The following is a 21,444-nucleotide window of genomic DNA, read 5'->3' as shown; positions in this document are numbered from 1 at the left end:
ATTTATTTATTGGGGGAATTATTCCAAGCATTTGTTAGCTTATTTTGTCTTCATACAACGATAAAATGTGTATGTGGGAGGAAAAGTTCCTGTCTCTTAACATCCGAGTGCATCTTCTGAAAATTCACAGTAAGGCTAGGGGTACGACCTCCTCATCGTAATTAAACAAACCAAACCATCAAGTAAAAACACTGGTTACACAACATTCCTGTTTTCTGTTGATTGGATTCCGTCTTATTGTGCCACTTATTGCAATAACCAGTCCCGAATGTTTAGACTAATTCATTTAACTGGATACACAAATATTAATCAGTATGGTCCGATGCATCTACGCACTTGTATATTGCAACACCATGCTCATAATCCTTTCAAACACGTCGTAAAGCGTGCTCTGACAAACGGACACCTGGAAATTATGGCGATCTCAAAACGAGGCTCTGCCGCTAGAAGGGTTTGGTGGTCTGGTTTGGAACTGATATTATATCAGTCTCAGCTCGTTATAATCGGGGTCGGGTTCCTCCCACTCCACTTTTACATTGTCTACCAAAACCTCGGTGGCGTCGTTTCTCCAATACACATATTAGGTCATCTCTTGCTTTCCCGGAATAAACGCATTTGAGGTTTTTGTTTTGGAGGGACAGATTTTATTTTTCGCTAGAAAGACCTCTTCCCAGGTTTTACTTTTCGTTAATAAGACCGCTTCCCAGGTTTTACTTTTCCTAACTTTATATGAACATCAACATTCAAATCGTTCAAGATTAAACTCACAATTCAAATGTTTTCACAAGCGGGTGTTGAACCACAAATCGCAAAACATTTGTGTTTAATCGCAAACGCTCTTCCGCACCGGATCGACGAAGGTGGTGGGGTTCAATTATTATAGTTACTGTCGTTAAATTGATTTTACGTGCGCTTATGTATGTAGCTTCATTAAATGCTCATCTACAATGTAATTACCCATCATTGACGGTATATATGTTAAAGAAAACACTTCTCCTCGGTTGTGGTAGAAAATGTAAAATCATCCAGGTCGGAACATTTCCCTCCAAACCCTTCTCTACCGAAACCTCGGAGGCATGTTTTCTCCTATACATACATTCACATTACGTTCGTCAGTTATGTAACCTTTGTCTGTTGCAGAGAAAACCACCAAACTTGGAAATGATCCCACTGAGTTTAAAAGGGTTCATCCTCCTGTTCCATGTTGCCCTCAGCGACAGCAGTAACATCACAGTATCTTCGTTGGCAACTCATAGAAATGTATCCTCATCACCTCCAGCAAAGCAAAGGCCTCATAAAACACCAGGAATCGTCACCACCCACACAGTAGAAAGAACAACATTTTATGTTAATCTTATCCTAAGGCCCATCATTTGTGTTTCCGGTTTAGTGATGAATGTCATCGGATGTTGTGTACTTCTACACAAATTGTTACGTCGCATATCCTACCGTTATGTGACTGTGGGTTCCTCCTCTGTGGAATTCTGCGACTGCCAGCTGACATATGAGCGCAGTAGGATGTCATGTATTCTAATTACTTGTCATCTGTTTTGACTGTTTCAACTAAGCACTACATGGGACTCGCCTTTCCCAAAGTGTCCGCAATCAGCATCTGTCTTTTGGCTCTTGAGAGACTGATTGTCATATCCTTTCCGCTCAAGGCAAAGACTTTCTTCCTCACTCATTGAGCATTGCTCTGTTTCTTATCATAATTATGTTGCCTATTCCTGAGATATTTCAAACGCGCTTTGTTTGGTTAGTCCATTAAACACGTTGTCATTTTTAACAACTTACAATAACATAGTATTTAAAATATTTCTCACATATATTCCACCGTGTCTTCTTCTGGCATTGAACATTGGTATGTGGATTTAGTTGACTGTAATCAGACGTCGACGGAAGTCCCTCTTTGGCACAGCTGAACAGGGGTGAGGGGTGAGTTTAGTTTTACGCCACACTCAGCAATATTCCAGCCATATGGTGGTGGTTTGTAAATAATCGAGTCTGGATCAGACAATCCAGTGACTACCAACATGAGCATCGATCTGCGCAGTTGGGAACTGATGACATGTGTCAACCAAGTCAGCGAGCCTGACACTGGAAGACAATTTCAGCGTTTTTCTTAGTCGTGTATATTCCGTTTATCTCTGTACATGTTCTCGAAACACACAATCCACAACGATTTGGGCGTACGGGTCCGGAGGAAAATTTCAGAAACATGATGCATTCTTTGACGTCTCTCGGTTGGTCCATTAACTCCACTAATGACTTCCTCATCGATGTCATCACCAACGTCAAGTTCAGTGTTACGTTAACAAAGATGTGTTGTTCCAAAAAGCAGGACCTGACCATGTCAGCACAAAAGCACACAGTCTGGACCACCCTGACCAGTAGCTCACAGGGTAAACAATCGTCCCCAGTAGGGTCCAGCGAAAGAGCGACGGTGGGGTATAGCACGTGGTAGTCTCTAATATCACTAATCCCATGAAACACAGTGTAAAGGTAGTACCTTGTACCTACACGGTAATAGGGAAGTATATCATATCATCCCAATGTAGAGAAGAGAAGAGGATACCGATTGGACTTACACACGGACTAAATACATGTTGGTTTATGGTAGTTGTAACACTGAGTTTCCTTCCTGTAAATGTTGTCTCGTTCCCTACTATGTCGAAATTGGCAAATGTAAGAACTGTTCCAATAAAGTATTACGACTGAAAGCTATGTTCAGAATAAAATGGTTCATTAATGTTGTACTTGGAAGTACTCCAGGTAAAAGACGGCGATCAGCAAATATTCGAGTCTGGACTCCACAAGCCAGTGATCAACAGCATGAGCATCGTTCAACGCAAGTCAGCGAGTCTGACCACCCGGTTCCGTTAGTTGGCTATTATGACAAGCATGGGCTACTGACTAACTCGGATAACCTATTTAGAGCACTGTAGGCGGGGCTAGGGAAAATAATATGGTTTATTTACTGTACTGTGTCAATCTCATTCGAGATTTTATAACAGTAAGTTAACCCATGGAATGTTGACTTTATTCCTTGTAGCGGTAAAAGACTGCAAAACAATACAAGTTCTGTAAATAGTTTCTACATACATATTACTCGTGAACTGAATAATATACAAACTACCTTTGGCCACTTTAATCCATATGAAATAACAGACAATGCGTACATCACTCTTTTATGGATGCTTCAAACCCGGATGTTGAACATGTGATGTGCATACAAATTACGCAATTACCCAGTTGCACTCAATATTATCTTCTTAATTACCAATACATTACTACTGTTTATACCAGTCTGATACATTTGTTTACATAATTGTTGTGAACTGAAAGGCATTCGCAAATCGGTGAAAGTGACGGTGATGGCCAAACAATGATAAACAGGTATTAGGAGCATATTAGGACGAGTACATTGAACTTTATAATTCACAAGATTATCTAGATTCATAAGTATGTGTGATCCCATACGGATGTTGATGTATGTGATCCCATATGGATACTGATCTATGTGATCCCATATGGATCTTGATCTATGTGATCCTACATCGATTCTGATCTATGTGATCTCATATGAATGTTGATCAAGTGATCGCATATCAATGTTGATCTGTATGATCCCATGTCGATGTTGATCTGTGTGATCTTATATGCATGTTGATCTATGTGGTCCCATATCGATGCTGAGCTATGTGATGCCATATCAGTGCTGATCTATGTGATTCTACATCGGTGGTGACCTGTGTGATTCCTTATTGATGTTGATCTATGTGATCCCATGTCGATGTTGATCTGTGTGATTCTATGTAGATGCTGATGTACGTGATGAAATATGAAATCTAACTTTATGATTCCACATCAGTGCTGATCTGTGCGATCCCTTGTTGATGTTGATCTATGTGATCCCAAATCGATTGTCATCTATTTGATTCCTTATCTATGTTGATCTATGGGATCCCTATCAATTCTGATCTGCATATTCCAATACTGGTATCGATGCTGATCTATATGATGCCATACGGATGCTGACCTAGGTGATGCCATATACATGCTAATTCATGTGATCCCATATCTATGTTGATCTACTTGATCACATACCGATGCTGATCTCTATATTCAAATGCTAGTATCCATGCTCATATATATCCGGTCCCATATCGATGCATGCCCCGCAGCGATACTGCTGAAATATTGCTTAAAGTGGCGTAAACCCACTCATTTCTGAACCTCCCCAAAACGACCCTTTTGTCGAACGTAAGTCCGCTCATTCTGTCGACACCAAGCCACTCATGTGAAATATGTTGAGTTGGGGCATATTTGATCGATCGATATCAAGGTAAGGATTATAGGTACCTATTACCTATATCGATATTCAGTCCTAAAAGCGATGTAATAGGATAAAGGAACCAGTGCTAAAAAACCCCAAAAACTACACACCACTTTTGCTGATGCAACCCGAAATGCACATGCATACTGACATTACAAATCAGCCCCCGCGACACGCCACCAACCCCATTGTGAAAAAACACACGTTTGATTAAAATCGTAAGAAAGAGAGAGAGCTAACGGAGAGCTGAACAAGGAGTCGATCGTCATTGCCAGAACTTTCGGCTGCATCAGAGCCATTGTTATCACGCTGATGCAACAACTAAGACAAACTACCAATACGTCAAACAGGCCATGGAGTGGTCCACCACGTCTGACTACGTCCGGTGATGATCGCCACAAAATTCATCTGAGAATTCTTTTTGTAACGTTGACGTCAACGGCACTAGGCTACCGTATCAGTCGATGCAGTGTATCGGAGACTAAGCGAACGTGGTACTCGAGCACCCTACCGCGGACTGCGTCTGACTCTTCAAAACCGACGTCGTGGACTGACATGGGCCAGTCGGGATCGACGTTGTCAGATGCGTGATTGACGACGTGTGATGTTCAACGACCTGAATAGGTTTTGAGTAATGACGGCCGGTCTTGTGTTTACAGACGAGTGGGTTTAGCGCCGAAATGCGTTCAACCGTTTGGAGCCGGTAGCCTGATAGTGATGGGATCTGCTGCGATTCCAAAACGAGACTTTTGCTTGTTGATGACAATCTGAATGCTCGAAGACAAAGGGATAAGGTTTTGGCAACCAATTGTGAGGCCATTTTACCAGCAGTTACCATGTCGCATTGTCTACCATCACGATAACGCAAACGACTTTCTTTATAACGCTCTCATTGTTGTTTTGCTGTGGCCATTCTTTACTGCGACATGATACCGAGAGAACACTAATGGGACTACCTACAAATTAGAAGACTAAACAGCTGGAACAATGTTTCCCATTGGAATGGCCACGAGTCACACCTAACGCCCTTCGTCGACGTGTTTGGATGTGTTTTGATGCCAATAGTGGACACACTTACTATTGGTTGAACATATGATGACATTGTGGAGAAAAAACATACCACGTCCTTCAGTGTCAGTCTAACGGTACTTTCGACGTATTATGAAATGAAATTGTGTACATTTGCTGTGAAAGTGAACTATGTTTTGAAATATAATAGATGATAATTTATTTATGTTTTTCCTTTTCTTTTCAAGTTTGGTCAAACACCCTGGATACCTTCTGTTTAGCACTAGTTTAGTATACGCATTTCGACCCATGCAGATTCTGTTGTATATGCGGACTGGTGGATACATACCACATGAGAAGTTTTCCTCAATTCATTCACAAATGATGTTTCCTTTTATAACGATTTACAAACAGGAGAAAACGGGGAAAGTTTCCTTTAAGGCTACATTGATCTGCACTGTCTTCGAAATATCATTAATCGTTGTATATCATATATGGCGTTGAATCTGATCTGCATGTACGACAGTCATGGTCAGTACTGAAATAATTCTGTCAATACAGAGTCGACTTATACATAATTTGAGATAACACACAGGTTGTGTACAATATTTCTATTTAGTGCAAAGGGCACATGTCAACTCCCAGCCGTCGACATAAGGTGGGCAGGGCAGGGCACCACATTTGCCGTCGATCATATACAAGAGATGGCCGTTTGTGTTTGCTTTACCCCCAGGCATGGCTTCTGCTTCACTGTCTACACAGACATAATCACTGGGACCAGTTCCTCCAGTACCACCACCAAACAGATAGCCCTTGTATTCCAGGTGCCATCCCGGAAAACACTCGTTCCTGGCAGGTACCATGATGGCACTTGTTTTGTGATGACTCTGGCACACCACACACGGGACATCGTCTTGATACAGCCGGTGAAGAGGAGATGTCTTGCTATCTGTTTGATATTCAGAGCCATAGATATAACTTTCTGAAACCTCACTAGTGTGCTTTTCGTAGATGGGTGCTTCGGGGAGGCACAGTGTTGTCCCCGGACCCCCTTTTGCCTGATAATGACTTCCACCGGCATAACCTGAAATTAGTTCAACCATAATTAATGAGATATTGGTACAGTTCTGACCGTAATTAACAGTAATGATGATGAGGGTGAATATTGACTGAACTGCATATGATGTAACCATTTGACATCCTTGGAGCTTCGGGGCAGTCTGTTGGTCACACCGCAGGCACGGGTTCGTTTCCATACATTGTTTGAAGTTTATTTTTGGCGTCCCCCTTGTGATATTGCTGGAATATTGCTAAAAGCGTAAAAATCCATACTTAGTAAGTCAATAAGGGGAGTTATTCCGTTTCTAAAATTGTGTAATGCTTTACTGTATTTTTTGAACTTTCAGTTTAGCACCCATCGTACAAACACATAAGATTTCAAGCAGACAATTTGTTTACACCGCCTACTGTTTTGTGCAAAATCAACCCAACTAGTCAAACACATATCAGTGCGTAATAGACTTTGGAATCACATACAAACATGTGGTTATGTGTTAGTGCGTGAGTATGGTTTTACGCCGCTTTACGGAATATTCCAGCAATAGTATGGCGGGGAACACCACAGATAGGCCTGACGCATTGTACCCATATCTTCATCGAATGCGGGTCTTCGGTGTGACGAGCGAATGCTTAAACCACCGGCCATATTTTGCGTTAGATCTGAGGAGTGAGTGTCCAGTATTGGCGGATATGTGTTTGTCTCTACGACATATATATTCAGAAAGGTGCAATCAACGTTTCTACTAAACACATCGCGTCTTTCTTATGTAAACTACTCAAAACAAGAAACGCATAGGTAGTATTTTCCCTGTACCTTTCCGAATTTGAATCATTGGTGCCTATGTAATCAGTGAACTCTGACTGCAAACATTTCCGAGTTTGAATCCATTGTCATTGAGGACAACTCGCCAAAACACACCAAAATCTGTTTTCCTCAGTAAATGCAATTAATGGTGAGCGGGACGAATTTCATGCGATTCCTTTTGCACGCACATTCCATGCATCATTTCCAGTAAAACTCGGGGCTTCCATGTGCTTGCAGCAGCTGACAATCTTAAATTTGGTGTTAAAGTCATGCTTAGACTTACTGAGTGCAACAATGCGATTGATCATTTGGAGGCTGGGGGGTCTCAGTCTTCGATTGCAAGGCAACTGAATGTGTCACAGAGTACCATAGCAAGACTTTGTCATCACTACCAGCAACAAGGGTCACCACGTGATCGCCCCAGGTCAGGTCGACCCCGTGTGACCACGCCCACACCGGCCAGGTTTATTCGGCTTCGACATATGCGGAACAGGTTCACCACAGCATCCTCCACATCATCGGTAGTACCAGGACAATTTCTCATCAGAGTGTGAGGACCGCTTCTGTGAGACTGGTTTTTGTTCAAAAAGACATTTGCGAGGACCTGTCCTTACACGTCAACACTGGCAACAACGCAGACTGTGGTGTCGCCAACATCTCCCATGGCCACTGCAAAGGTGGAGAACTGTTATTAAGTGATGAGTCACGTTACATGCTGCGACGTCCCGACGGAAGAGCACGTGTGTATCGACGTCGTAACGAACGCTACGCTGCAAATTGTGTGCAGGAAGTGGACAGATGTAGTGGCGAAAGTGTCATGGTTTGGGTTAGCATCTCATACAGTGGCAGGACAGATCTCTTTCAGGTCCAGGGCGATTGGACAGCTCGATGTTACAGTGATGAAATCATCAGACCTCATGTCCTTCCTTTCATGAACCGCCAGAACGTCATTTTTCAGCATGATAACGCTTGGTCGCATACAGCAAGAATAAGCAGGGATTTCCTTGCCCAGACCAACGTTCAGGTTCTTGGTTGGCCCTCACGATCACCGGATCATAACCCTGTTGTACATTTGTGGGACGAATTAGATCTATTTGTGGCGTTGAGGGAGAGTACCAACTCATACCAAGGCACTTCATCCGGAATATGCTCCAGACAATGGGACACCGATGCCAAGCAAACTTTGATGACAATGGTAGCCACCAAAGATACTGACTCCTCTGCGACCTTGACCTTGGAAGACTTGTCATTTGTGACGTACAGTTTCTTGCACACTGGACCGTTAATGTTCATTCAGGTTTTTTCATGACTGCCCTGTATGAACTGATAACAAATTTCAGCTATGCGTTTCTTGTTTGAGTAGTGTATGTATGTAAAAGGATTTCACAGCTTTTACGTACCTTTGTACACGACATCATTTCCTTTCGGACATGTTGTCCTTCCCCACCGTGTGAATGTCGCTCCTGCAGTTCCAAATGAAACATGAAAATCAAAGAAAATATCAGATCTCATTAAACGACCACAGTGACGTGTGAGTGAGTTAGTTGTACACCGTATTCAGCAATATTCCAGGTATGTGGCGGCGGGGAAATAATCGAGTGTGGACCTCACAATCAAGGGGTCAACAGCATGAGCATCGACCTGTGTCTTCCAAATCAGCGAGACTGACCACCCGATCCCGTTAGTCGCCTCTTTCGGCAAGCATGGGCTACTGAAGATCAGTTCTATCCCGGTTCATCATCGGTTATCCAGTATGACATCGTAGAATTAGCTAAGCGTTTACCCGAGCTGGACCAGTATGGAGAGTCGGTTTCAAGCGGTATAATCTTCTCTCCCAGGTGTAGCCTCAACAGTGACTTCAGATCATGCAGGAACCTCCGGTCCGAGGGACAGTCCACATTGTTCTGATTTAAGGTCGCAACTGTGCCCAAGAAAACAAATAGTAGCCAGTTTATGGAACTTCTCTAACTTATAATTGCGTTTCATTTTAATTTCAATCATGGTCGTCAGAGATAAGCTGATGTTGTGCTCGTATATTAGCAGAATATGTACTTGACATGACCACATGAATTGTTGAAGTGTAGGAAGTTCTTTAAGTGTGACACCATTGACACAACAACCTGACTGCTCATATTGCTGGTGAATACCAATGACATAAGGGCATCATCATTTGTTGATATCCCAGCTAAACACCATTAACATAACAGCATGATTATTCTGGTGGACAGAATTGTATTTCTGGTGGACACAACTGACAGAACATTATTATTGTTCATACTGAAGATGGACACCACTGACATTGTTGATATCGCAAGTGGACACAGCTGGCATACCAAAAGGATCGTTCATGTCGCAGGTGGACACAATTGTTATAACAACATGATAGTTCATGTCGCAAGTGGACACTGTTGGCATAATAACATAGCTGTTCACATTGGTGAACATCATTGTCATAAAAACATGCTTTCTTTCTTTCTTTCTTTCTTTCTTTAATTCCTTCGCGTCATAGACATACTCGCTGATTCATTTGACCAGAACGTTACAGGTTGTCTGTTTGGACGAGTTGTATGCTACGTCTTGACCAAAGTCTGTTGTTTCATAGATCATGATATTTAGGAAAACTAGAGAATCGATCATCTAAGCGTGAACACGCGAACACATACCTGTGGCTACCCCAACCAGGACGATGATAGCGGCATACAGCGTTAGCTTCATGGTTGCAGTCTGAATACAAACACGGGTGATTGGGGATATATATACACACTCTTTACGGGCATGACTGTTGTGAAGTGTTCAGGATTTCTTCTTTCCAAACTGTTTTCAAGTGTTTAATGCACATTAAGTATCAGTACATATTTGTTCAGCTGTTGAGTCATGAAGTGCTGAATATACACATGCAGAAGTATATTCACTCAATACATCGCTGCAGAGAACACAAGAACACAACTGAGTAGATCGTGTTGATATACAAGAGATTGGAGACACGTTCTCAGTCTACATATTTGTACTGCCTGGTTGCATGATATCATATGAAATATTCCCTTCAAGGTCCGCACACGATTGTTGTTGATGGTTGGTCATTGTGGCTCGGGAGTCGAAGTTTCAAGTGTTCCAAAGTTGAACGTATTTGTGTTGTTCGGGTAAATTTGACCCCGATGTATCTCTTGCATTTCAGATACCACTTAGTGACAATATCTCCTCACCAGGTTGGTACATGGAACAAATATGCTGCCTGCTAAACGTTACTCTGTAGCCAGGTACAGTGAAGTAACCACTACATACACCGTATATACATGCTGATTTATTCGATCCCTTATCGATGCTGATCTACATGATTTCATGGATCGATATGGGATCACACAGATGAGCATCAACTTGGGATCACATAGATCACTATCGATAGTTGATAACATACATCAGTATCAATATAAGATCACACAGATCAGAATCGACATAGGATCACAAGTACTAGCGCTGATATGGCATCACACAGATCAGCGTCGATATGGGAACACGCAGATCAGCATCGATATGTGATCACAAGGATCAGCATCGATATTGGATAATACAGATCAAAATCCATATGCGAGTACATGGGATCACATACATCAGAATCCATATCGGATCACATAAAAGAGCATCGGTGTGGTATCATTTAGAGCTGCATCGTTATAGATAACATAGATCAGCATAAATATGGGATCACATAGATCGACAATATCGGATAACAAGATGCGCATCGATATGGGCTCACATTGATCAGCATCGATATGGGGTCAGATAGATCGGCATCAATTTGGGATCACATATATCGGCATCGATATGGGATCACACAAGATCAACACTGATATGTGATCACATATGTTTTGATTTTACGCTATACTCAAATGTTTTGACGCAAGATTGCGCTCCGCAACGGCATGATGTGAAACTACGATATGTCAAACTACTGGATGTTGTTTTAAGATCTCGATATAAGGTGTTTCTCCTAATATGGGGAGTCTCAATAATATTATGAAAATGTACCTCGTACAACTCAACTTATTATCATGGAGCATTTTTTTTCGCCGACTTGTAGATGTTTAATTGATGGAGTGAAACACTAATTGTAATATCTGTCATCATGCTCTATTAGAACTGTTTTCTTGGTCGTTCGGTGGGGCCTAGTGCTTAAAACATTTGCACGTGACGCCAAGGCTCCGGGTCCATTCTCATCAACGTGTGAAGGCCATTTCTGATGTACTCGTCCAGAAAATTGCCATGACAGTACTGAAAGTAGCGTAAAACCATACTCACTCACACTTGGTCGCTCATACACATTACAAAAGGCGAATCCAGGAATTCGAAAACGGTTTAGGAGTTGGGCATTAGGTGTTTGTTGGTTCAGCTAGGGCTTGAGCGTGTTAGATTTGGTATCTTAGTGCGAGTGAAGGTTTCAATCCTAGCGATGACCGGATCATACATACATCCACTATTGATGTAAAAGACTACATCTTACAGTCTGGCTACAAGTTACAGCTGAACAGATGACCTTTCCGCTTGTCGCATCCGTCCATCCATATACCTTGGATGCTGGAACAAATGATCTACTGTAGAGTTCCCTAGAGAATTCCGTGCAGACTGATAGTTCATCAATCTGTTGTGCCCCAAAGGCAAGACCGTATTTTCGTGATGCTTTTACAATACCTTATAAACCCAGAAGCCGAGATTAAAAGGAACATCACGGTTGCCTTCAGCAAATTAATTCCACCGATTCAGTGTATTGCAGGATGTGTTTGCTGGATACTGTCATTATTCTCCTGCAAGACCAAGAACACATTTCGAGCTGGTGAAAACACTGCTATGCACTCAGACATCGACAAGATTCAAAGCATTAACCGAAAACCCGAGAGAGTGAGTGAGCTGGGTTTTACGCCATCTTAAGCAATATTCCAACAATAGTTTGGCGTGGGATACCAGAAAAGGGCTTCACACGTTGTCCGTGGGGAATTGAACTCGGGTCTTTAGCATGGGGATGGGAAACTTTAACGCTATGGTTACCACACCGCCCCGGAAACCCAGGATAACACATTGTGTTTCCATGAGCCCCACCACGCATCCTCATAGTCATTTTGTACAAAAGTCAGTCACCATACAGCTAGCATGAATGTGGCGCTAACTTGCAAGGAAACTCTAAAACACATGCTACATGCCAATCCACACCTAATTCAAAGCCCAAGGAATCTAATGTCATGTAAATGGACATCGGTATGCTGCAGAAAATTCACACTCCGAGCTTTTCCGCTCTATCATTAGTTTCTGGAAACAATGGTTGGTTAATTCGTTGGTTGTTGATGGCGAATTCAGCAATATACAAGCGATATGATGGTGGTCTGTAAATAATCGAGTCTGGACCAGACAATCAAGTGAACAACGGCATGAGCATGCATCCAAACAATGGGGGCATGATGACATGAGTTTTCAAGTCAGCGAGTCTGACCCCATCAGTTTAGTCACCATTTTTCAGAAACATAAAAGCTGCTTAATTTTCAACTGGTATACACAAGCATTGACATTTACTCAGCCATTTATTTGTTCGTTCGTTCGTTCGTTCGTTCGTTTGTTCGTTCTTTCGTTCGTTCGTTCTCTCGCTCGCTCACTCACTTACTCACTCTTTCATTCATTTATTTATTGGGGGAAATATTCCAAGCATCTGTTAGCTTATTTTGTCTTTATACAACGATAAAATGTGTATGTGGGAGGAAGAGTTCCTGTCTCTCAATATCCGAGTGCATCTTCTGAAAATTCACAGTAAGGCTAGGGGTACGACCTCCTCATCGTAATTAAAGAAACCAAACCATCAAGTAAAAACACTGGTTACACAACATTCCCGTTTCCTGTTGTTTGGATTCCGTCTTATTGTGCCATTTAGTGCAATAACCAGTCCCGAATGTTTAGACTAATTCATTTAACTGGATACATAAACATTAATCAGTATGATCCGATGCATCTGCGCACTTGTATATTGCAACACCATGCTCATAATCCTTTCAAACACGTCGTAAAGCGTGCTCTGACAAACTGACACCAGGAAATTATGGCGATCTCAAAACGAGGCTCTGCCGCTAGAAGGGTTTGGTGGTCTGGTTTGGAACTGATATTATATCAGTCTCATTCTGCGTTACAGAACTACGCTGAATATGCTTAAAAACACGTAACAGGTGTAACCGGTGAAGTAGATGCATTGTGAATCATTTTACGACATCATCAAACAGAGACAGTCTATTACGTCTAAGTTCAGGTCATGCTGTCTGCACCTCTCCATAAAGTATAGAGAAATCTAGATTGTTTATCAATAGAGATCCGGTCCGTCTAAGGGTTGTGTTCTTAGAACGTGTGGCATAGCGGATTATGTCTGAGGGTCAAGGTTACTTGGTACTTGGTCATCGTACAATCCACCTTTATTACGAACTCTTTGGAGCCATTAAGCAAAGACCATTTCAACGACAGGCATTATGGGCAAAACAGCGAAAAGATCTCATGCACCCATATGTTGTTATCATTCCAAACTTCTAAATGCCTCACAAAGAAGTTATCGGTGAAAATTGTGCTTTATGCTGTAGCTCCACAGACGCGTTATAGCAATCAGCTCGTTATAATCGGTCCCTGCCACTCCAGTTTTACATTGTGTACCCAAACCTTGTTGGGCGTCGTTTCTCCAATACACATATTAGGTCATCTCTTGATTTCTCAGAATAACCGCATTTGAGGTTTTTGTTTTGGAGGGACAGATTTTACTTTTCGCTAGAAAGACCTCTTCCCAGGTTTTAATTTTCGTTAGTAAGACCGCTTCCCAGGTTTTACTTTCCCTAACTTTATATGAACATCAGCATTCAGATCTTTCAAGATTAAACTCACAATTCAAATGTTTTCACAAGCGGGTGTTGAACCGCAAATCGCAAAACATTTGTGTTTAATTGCAAACGCTCTTCCGCACGCCCACCGGATCGACGAAGGTGGTGGGGTTAAACTATTATAGTTACTGTCGTTAAATTAATTTTACGTACGCTTCAGTGATTGTTATGTAGCTTCATTAAATGCTCATCTACATTGTAATTTCCCCTCATTTACGGTATATATGTTAAAGAAAACACTTCTCCTGGGTTGTGGTAGAAAATGCTAAAATCATCCAGGCCGGAAAATTTCCCTCCATACACTTGTCGACCTAAACCTCAGAGGCATGTTTTCTCCTATACATACATTCACATTACGTTCGTCTGTTATGTTAGCTTTGTCTGTTGCAGAGAAAATCACCAAACTTGGAAATGATCCCACTGAGTTGAAACGTGTCCATCCTGCTGTTCCTTGTTGCCCTCAGCGAGAGCAGTAACATCACAGTATCTTCGTTGGCAACTCATAGAAATGTATCCTCATCACCTCCAGCAAAGCAAAGGCCTCATAAAACACCAGGAATCGTCACCACCCACACAGTAGAAAGAACAACATTTTATGTTAATCTTATCCTAAGGCCCATCGTTTCCGGTTTAGTGATGAATGTCATCGGATGTTGTGTACTTCTACACAAATCGTTATGTCGCATATCCTACCGTTATGTGACTGTGGGTTCCTCCTCTGTGGAATCCTGCGACTGCCAGCTGACATAAGAGCGCAGTATGACGTCATGTATTCTAATTACTTGTCATCTGTTTTGACTGTTTCAACTAAGCACTACATGGAACTCGCCTTTCCCAAAGTGTCCGCAATCATCATCTGTCTTTTGGCTCTTGAGAGACTGATTGTCATATCCTTTCCGCTCAAGGCAAAGACTTTCTTCCTCACTCATTGAGCATTGCTCTGTTTCTTATCATATGTATGTTGCACATCCCTAAAAAAATTCAAACGCGCTTTGTTTGGAGAGTCCATTAAACACTAAATCAGTATGCATATATCATTCAGTAAAAAACTATAGTTTTCATTTGTCATTTGTCATTTCTAACAACTTGCGACAATATAGTAATTAAAATATTTCTCACATATATTCCACCGTGTCTTCTTCTGGCATTGAACATTGGTATCTGGATTTAGTTGACTGTAATCAGAGGTCGACGGAAGTCCCTCTTTGGCACAGCTGAACAGAGGTGAGGGGTGAGTTTAGTTTTCCGCCACACTCAGCAATATTCCAGCTACATGGCGGCGGTCTCTAAATAATCAAATCTGGACCAGACAATCCAGTGATCAACAGCATGAGAATCGATCCGCGCAATTAGGAACCGATGACATGTGTCAACCAAGTCAGCGAACCTGAGCACCCGATCCCGTTAGTCGCCCTTTACGACAAGCATAGTCGCCTTTTATGACAGGTATGGGTTGCTGAAGGCCTATTCTACGCCGGGACCTTCACGGGTCGTCTGACCAAATAACACCAATAATCTGAAACATCGTCGATAGGAACAGATTTTAATCGATATGAAAATTGCATTTTGATACCGTTGTGCATGAACCTTTGTGAAAAAATGAGTCCTAATTTCCTCACACAATCTGCAATTTTCGGACATTATTTATGATCTGCTTCTAAATTATGTTCAGGATGCTGCTGCCAATAATCCCAGCAAACACATGTCACCGTGATGTGCTATATGTTGAGTGGGGCATTTGTACTCAAAGCTACGTCTCCGATATTCATAGATAATCGATCGATATTTAGCTGAGGATTATGAGTACCTATGACCTATGTTCAGTCCTAAAAGCCATATGGGATACTTAAACTACACAACGAAGACTGTTGCATAAGGATTCACATAATTAAAGATAAAGTGATAAAGTGGGACTACCTACAGATCAGAAGGCTAAATAGCTGGAACAATGTTTCCCATTGGAATGGCCACGAATCACACCTGACGTCTTTCACTGTCGTGCATTCTCAATGAGTCGACGTGTTTTGACATGTACTGACGCCAATAGCGGACACGCTTACTATTGATTCAACATATGATGCCATTTTGGAGAAAAAACATACCACGTCCTTCAGTGTCAGTCTAACGGTACTTTCGATGTATTATGAAATGAAATTGTGTACATTTGCTGTAAGACTGAACCATGTTTTGAAATATAATAGATGTTAATTTATATATGTTTTTCTTTTCTTTTCAAATTGATCCCACACCCTGCATACTGTCTGTTTAGCAATAGTTTCCTATACGCATTCGCCAAAAATACAGATTCTGTTGTATATGCGGACTAGGGATACATACCACATGAGAAATTTCTCCTAATTCATTCACAAATGATGTTTCCCTTTCATAACAGGAGAAAACGCGAAACGTTTCCTTTAAGGCTTCATTGATTGGCTGCACTGTCTTCGAAGCGTTTTATATCATGTATCCAATCTGCATGTACGACAGTCAGGGTCAATACTGAAATATTTCTCTCAATACACAGACTTATACAGAATTTGAGAAAACACAAAGCTTGTTTGAAATATTTCTACTTAGTGCAAAGGGCACATGTCAACCCCCAACCGTCGACATAAGGGGGGCAGGGCAGGGCACCCCATTTGGCGTCGATCATATACAAGAGATGGCCGTTTGTGTCTGCTTTACCCCCAGGGATAGCTTCTGCTTCACTATCTACACGGACATAATCACTAGAACCAGTGTGTGCAGTAGAGCCACCAAACAGATAGCCCTTGTATTCCAGGTGCCATCCAGGAAAACACTCGTTCCTGGCAGGTACCATGATGGCACTTGTTTTGTGATGACTCTGGCACACCACACACGGGACATCGTCTTGAAACAGCCGATGGAGAGGAGCGTTCGTTGCATGTGTTTGATACTCTGTGCCATAGATATAACTGTCTGATGCCTCACTAGTGTGCTTTTCGTAGATGGGTGCTTCGGGAAGGCACAGCGTTGTTCCGGGACCCCCTTTCGCCTGATAATGACTTCCACCGGCATAACCTGAAATTAGTTCAACCATAATTGATCAGATGTGGATGCCCTTCTGTACAATATTGATGATGACGATGATAATGATGAGGATGAATACTGACTGAACTGTACATGATGTAGCCGTCATCATCATTGGAGCTTTGGGACAGAATAGTGGGTATAGCGTTCCTCGTCACTCCCAAGACACGGGTTCGATTGTCCACATTCACTGAAGTCCATTTCTGTTGTTCCCCGCTGTGACTGTGCTGGAATACTGCTAAACGCGGCATAAAGCCATACTCCTTGTTTAAAAACAAAGTGTTATAGTGTCTACTTCAGGACAGCCATGTCCAAATATTTCTACAGACGAAAAACTAGGTAGCCAGGCTATGTGATATTTAGTTATTTTTATTCAATCTACAATCTTGATCTTTATCACTACCGCAGAGTACATTGTTTTGTCAGCTGCCTTGTTCCTCTTTGTCACTTCCATTAATTATGACATTTATGGCCTTTATTGGTTATCCCCCTTGGTTTTGTCTGTCATCACATCAACTGTAGAAGGAAGTGCTGTTAGTTTCTCTATCTGTCCATTGTTGAATCTTTGCTTGTCTATTGTTGTTAAAAAACTATATATATGTATGCTCACATCTATACTGGAAGGTGATGTGTGAGTGTGGAGATCGGCATTCCGACTGTCCTTGTAGAGAGGACCGCGAGCAGGATTATGCCGCTCGCAGGAAAGGCCCGGGTGTTGAGCTGGACGTTCGTCCACCTCATTCATGTATATTTGTTTGTCATGTCTTGTGAAACCAACTAAAGAAGTTCGAACTAAACGTCTTCATCAACGTATTCATTCATCATTTCGTCAAAGTGTTGCATGTATGTAGTCATGTCGATCACATACTACGCGTTGACAAAAGCAACATTCTCTTGTCCTCACATCAAATAGTCTTCAATAAAAGGACTGATTCTGTTTCTAACATTGTGTAGTGCTATATTGTTATTTTTCAAGTTAAAGATATAAAGTAGAAAAAAATTGTTTGAACAGCCTGCTGTTTTGGTACAAAGAATCACTCGAAATGGTCACACAATTCAGTGCATGATAGACTTTGAGTTTGTCTGTATGTACTGCTTCAGTTTTCCAGCAATATTAAGGCAGGGGACAGGAGAAGTGGGTCTGACACATTGTACCCAAGTCGTCATCGAATCCGGGTCTTCGGTATGACAAGCGAATGCTTAAACCACCGGCCCTACAATACGTTAGATCTGAGGTCTGAGTGAGAAATGGGAGAAGAAAATGAGGTAATGTGTTCACAAAATTCCACAACATCAACAAAAGACTAAACAGATTTCCAATCGGAACGGTGTACAAAAGCGGTAACAACTGAAGGAAAGTGTCACTGAAGAGTATGACGCCCGGTGTTCGGAATAAGGTCAGCATATCTGGTATGCAACGTAATGATTCAAACACGGGAGCACAACTGCATTTTTAACTGATTCACACTTGAATTTGACGTGAGCCACAACTCCACTCTCAAACGTTCATTGATCAAGGCTACGTCATTCAATTTCATTCATATTCAGAAAGGTACAATCCACTTTTCTAGTAAACAAATCAAGACTTACTTATGCATATATGTAAACAGGATTTCACCACTTTTACGTACCTTTGTACACGACATCATTTCCTTTGGGACATCTTGTCTTTCCCCAGCGTGTGAATGTCGCTCCTCCAAGTGAAACAAATATCAAAGAAAATATCAGACAGTAATGCATTACAAGTGAGTGAGTTAGTTTACGCCGTATTCAACAATATTCCAGATACATGTCGGCGGTTTGTAAATAATCGAGTGTGGACAACACAATCCAGGGGTCACCAGCATGAGCATCGACCTGTGTCTTCCAAGTCAGCGAGTCTGACCTCCTGATCCCGTTCGTCGTCTCTTACGACAAACATCAAGTGTAATTCGGTTTTCACAGGTGAATTCAGTATGGCATTGTAAGGTTAACGTAATCGTTTACCCGATCTGGTCCAGTGTGAAGAGTCAGTTTCAGGCGGTATAATCTTCTCTCCCAGGTGTATCCTCAACAGTGACTTCAGATCATGCAGGAACCTCCGGTCCGCGGGACAGTCCGCATTGTTCGGATTCAAGACCACAGCTGTGACCAAGGAAACAAATAATACCCAGTGTAGGAACTTCCTTCTTTATTTTCGACACCATTGACTCATCAGCATGATTATTCATATCGCAGGTGGAAAGAATTCACTTAAAACGTGATAGTTCATATCGTATCTAGACACAACTGAAAAGACAACATGATTGTTCAAATCATATCTAGACACGACTGATAAAACAACATGACTTTTCAATGGGACTGTATCTAGACGCACCCTGGGTGAGTGAGTGAGTGAGTTTAGTTTTACACAGCATTCAGCAGTATTCAAGCTATATAGTGGCTGTCTGTAAATAGTCGAGTCTGGACCAGACAATCCAGTGATCAACAACATGAGCATCGATCTGCAAAATAGGGAACCGATGACATTGTGTCAACCAAGTTAGCGAGCCTTTCCACCCGATACCGTTAGTCGCCTTTTACGATAAGCACAGTCGCCGTTTATAGCAAGCATGGGTCGCTGAAAGCTCATTCTACCCTGGGACCGTCACAGGTCTAGACACAACTAGACACAACTGATAAAAAACATGACTGTTCATGTCGTATCTAGACACAACTGATAAAACAACATGACTGTTCACTGGGATTGTATCTAGATATAATTGATAAAACAACATGACTGTTCACTGGAACTGTATCCAGACACAACTGATAAAACAACATGACTCTGCATAATAAAGATGACACCATTGTCACAACAACATGGTTTCTTGGAGTCCTTCGTGTCATAGACATAGCCGCAGATTCATTTGTTTAGGACCTTACAGGCTATGTCAGTTTTAACGAATGATATGATCCTTAACAAAGGCCTGTTATTTTGCAGACTGTCGTGTTCTTTAGGAAAACTAGAGAATCGATCATCTAAGCGAAAACACATGAATACATACCTGTGGCTATCCCAACCTGGACGATGATAGCAACATACAGCGTTAGCGTCATGGTTGCAAGTCTGAATACAAACACGTGTGGTTGTGGTTATATACACACTCTTCACAGGTATGACTGTTGTGAAGTGTTCAAGATGTCTCCGTTTCAAATAGTTTTCAAGTGTTTAATGCGTATTAAGTATCAGAAGATATTTGCTCAGCTGTTGAACCATATACATACATTTGTATATTCCTAAACAACAGGGTTGACGTGTGTGAATTTTTCTTTGTACTCTCAATACATCGCTGAACTGAACACAACACAAGAAAAACTACTGAGTAGATCGTGTTGATATACAAGAGATTGCTGACACGTTCTGAGTCTACATATTTGTACTGACTGGTTGCAAGATATCATATAAAATATTCCCTTCAAGGTCCGCACACGATTGTCGTTGATGGTTGGTCATTGTGGGTCGGGAGTCAAAGTTTCAAGTGTTCCACAGTTGAACGTATTTGTGTTGTTCTGGTAAATTACTGCCATGTGTCTCTTGCATTCCAGATACCACTTAGCGACGCAATATGTCCTGGTCAGGTTTGTACATGGAACAAATATGCTGCCTGCTAAACATTCCTCTGTAACCAGGTGTTCAGAAGTAACCACCAAACACACTGTACATACATGCTGATCTATGTGATCCCATATCGATGCTGATCTATATGATCCCATATGGATGTTGATCTATGTGATCCCATACAGTTGATGATCTATATGATGTCATATCGATGCTGTTCTACGCGGTCCCATATCGATCTGCGTGATCAAATATCGTTGCTGATCGACGTGATATCATATGGATGCTGATCTATGTGGTCCAACATCGATGCTTATGTGTGTGATCCCATATCGATGGTGATCTGTGTGATTCCTTATTGCTATTGATCTATGTGATCCTAAATCGCTTTTGATCTCTGTAGTCCCATATCGATGCTTATCTATGTGATTCCATGACGATGTTGATCTGCGTGCTCCTATATGGATGTTGATCTATGTGATCCCATATCGATGTCAAACTGTGTAATTGCAAATCAATGCTGATCTGTGCAATTGCTTATTGATGTGATCCCATATCTATGTTGATCTATGTGATCCCTTAACGATGCTTATCTGCATGTTCCAACACTAGTATCAATACAGATCTATGGGATCCCATATCGATGCTGATCGATATGATCCCATATGGATGTTGATCTATGTGATCCCATATCGATACTGATCTGTATGAT

The 21,444-nt window shown here is 41.7% G+C and overlaps 2 protein-coding genes and 2 pseudogenes across 2 annotated transcripts; 2 read left to right on the top strand and 2 right to left on the bottom strand.

Moving 5' to 3' along the window:
* Positions 1-415: 415 nt before the first annotated feature.
* On the top strand, positions 416-2,464 carry LOC137273540 (uncharacterized; annotated as a pseudogene).
* A 3,075-nt stretch (positions 2,465-5,539) lies between these two features.
* Positions 5,540-9,932, bottom strand: LOC137280696 (uncharacterized). The gene is made up of 4 exons (XM_067811915.1): positions 9,872-9,932; positions 8,992-9,129; positions 8,609-8,671; positions 5,540-6,428 (listed from the first exon to the last, which is right to left on the bottom strand). The coding sequence occupies exons 1-4, from the start codon at positions 9,921-9,923 to the stop codon at positions 5,956-5,958; spliced, it is 726 nt and encodes a 241-aa protein (XP_067668016.1). The 5' UTR covers positions 9,924-9,932; the 3' UTR covers positions 5,540-5,955.
* A 3,002-nt stretch (positions 9,933-12,934) lies between these two features.
* On the top strand, positions 12,935-15,395 carry LOC137273533 (uncharacterized; annotated as a pseudogene).
* A 233-nt stretch (positions 15,396-15,628) lies between these two features.
* LOC137280688 (uncharacterized) lies at positions 15,629-20,325 on the bottom strand. Its single transcript, XM_067811905.1, has 4 exons — positions 20,179-20,325; positions 19,139-19,276; positions 18,784-18,846; positions 15,629-17,143 (listed from the first exon to the last, which is right to left on the bottom strand). Exons 1-4 carry the CDS (start codon positions 20,228-20,230, stop codon positions 16,671-16,673), a joined length of 726 nt encoding a protein of 241 aa, XP_067668006.1. The 5' UTR covers positions 20,231-20,325; the 3' UTR covers positions 15,629-16,670.
* Positions 20,326-21,444: the final 1,119 nt, after the last annotated feature.

This window comes from Haliotis asinina, chromosome 1 (assembly GCF_037392515.1).
Source record: "Haliotis asinina isolate JCU_RB_2024 chromosome 1, JCU_Hal_asi_v2, whole genome shotgun sequence".
Classification (NCBI taxonomy): Eukaryota; Metazoa; Mollusca; class Gastropoda; order Lepetellida; family Haliotidae; genus Haliotis; species Haliotis asinina.
The sequence above is the reverse complement of the archived record's forward strand: the minus strand, read 5'-3'. Positions and strand labels throughout refer to the sequence as shown.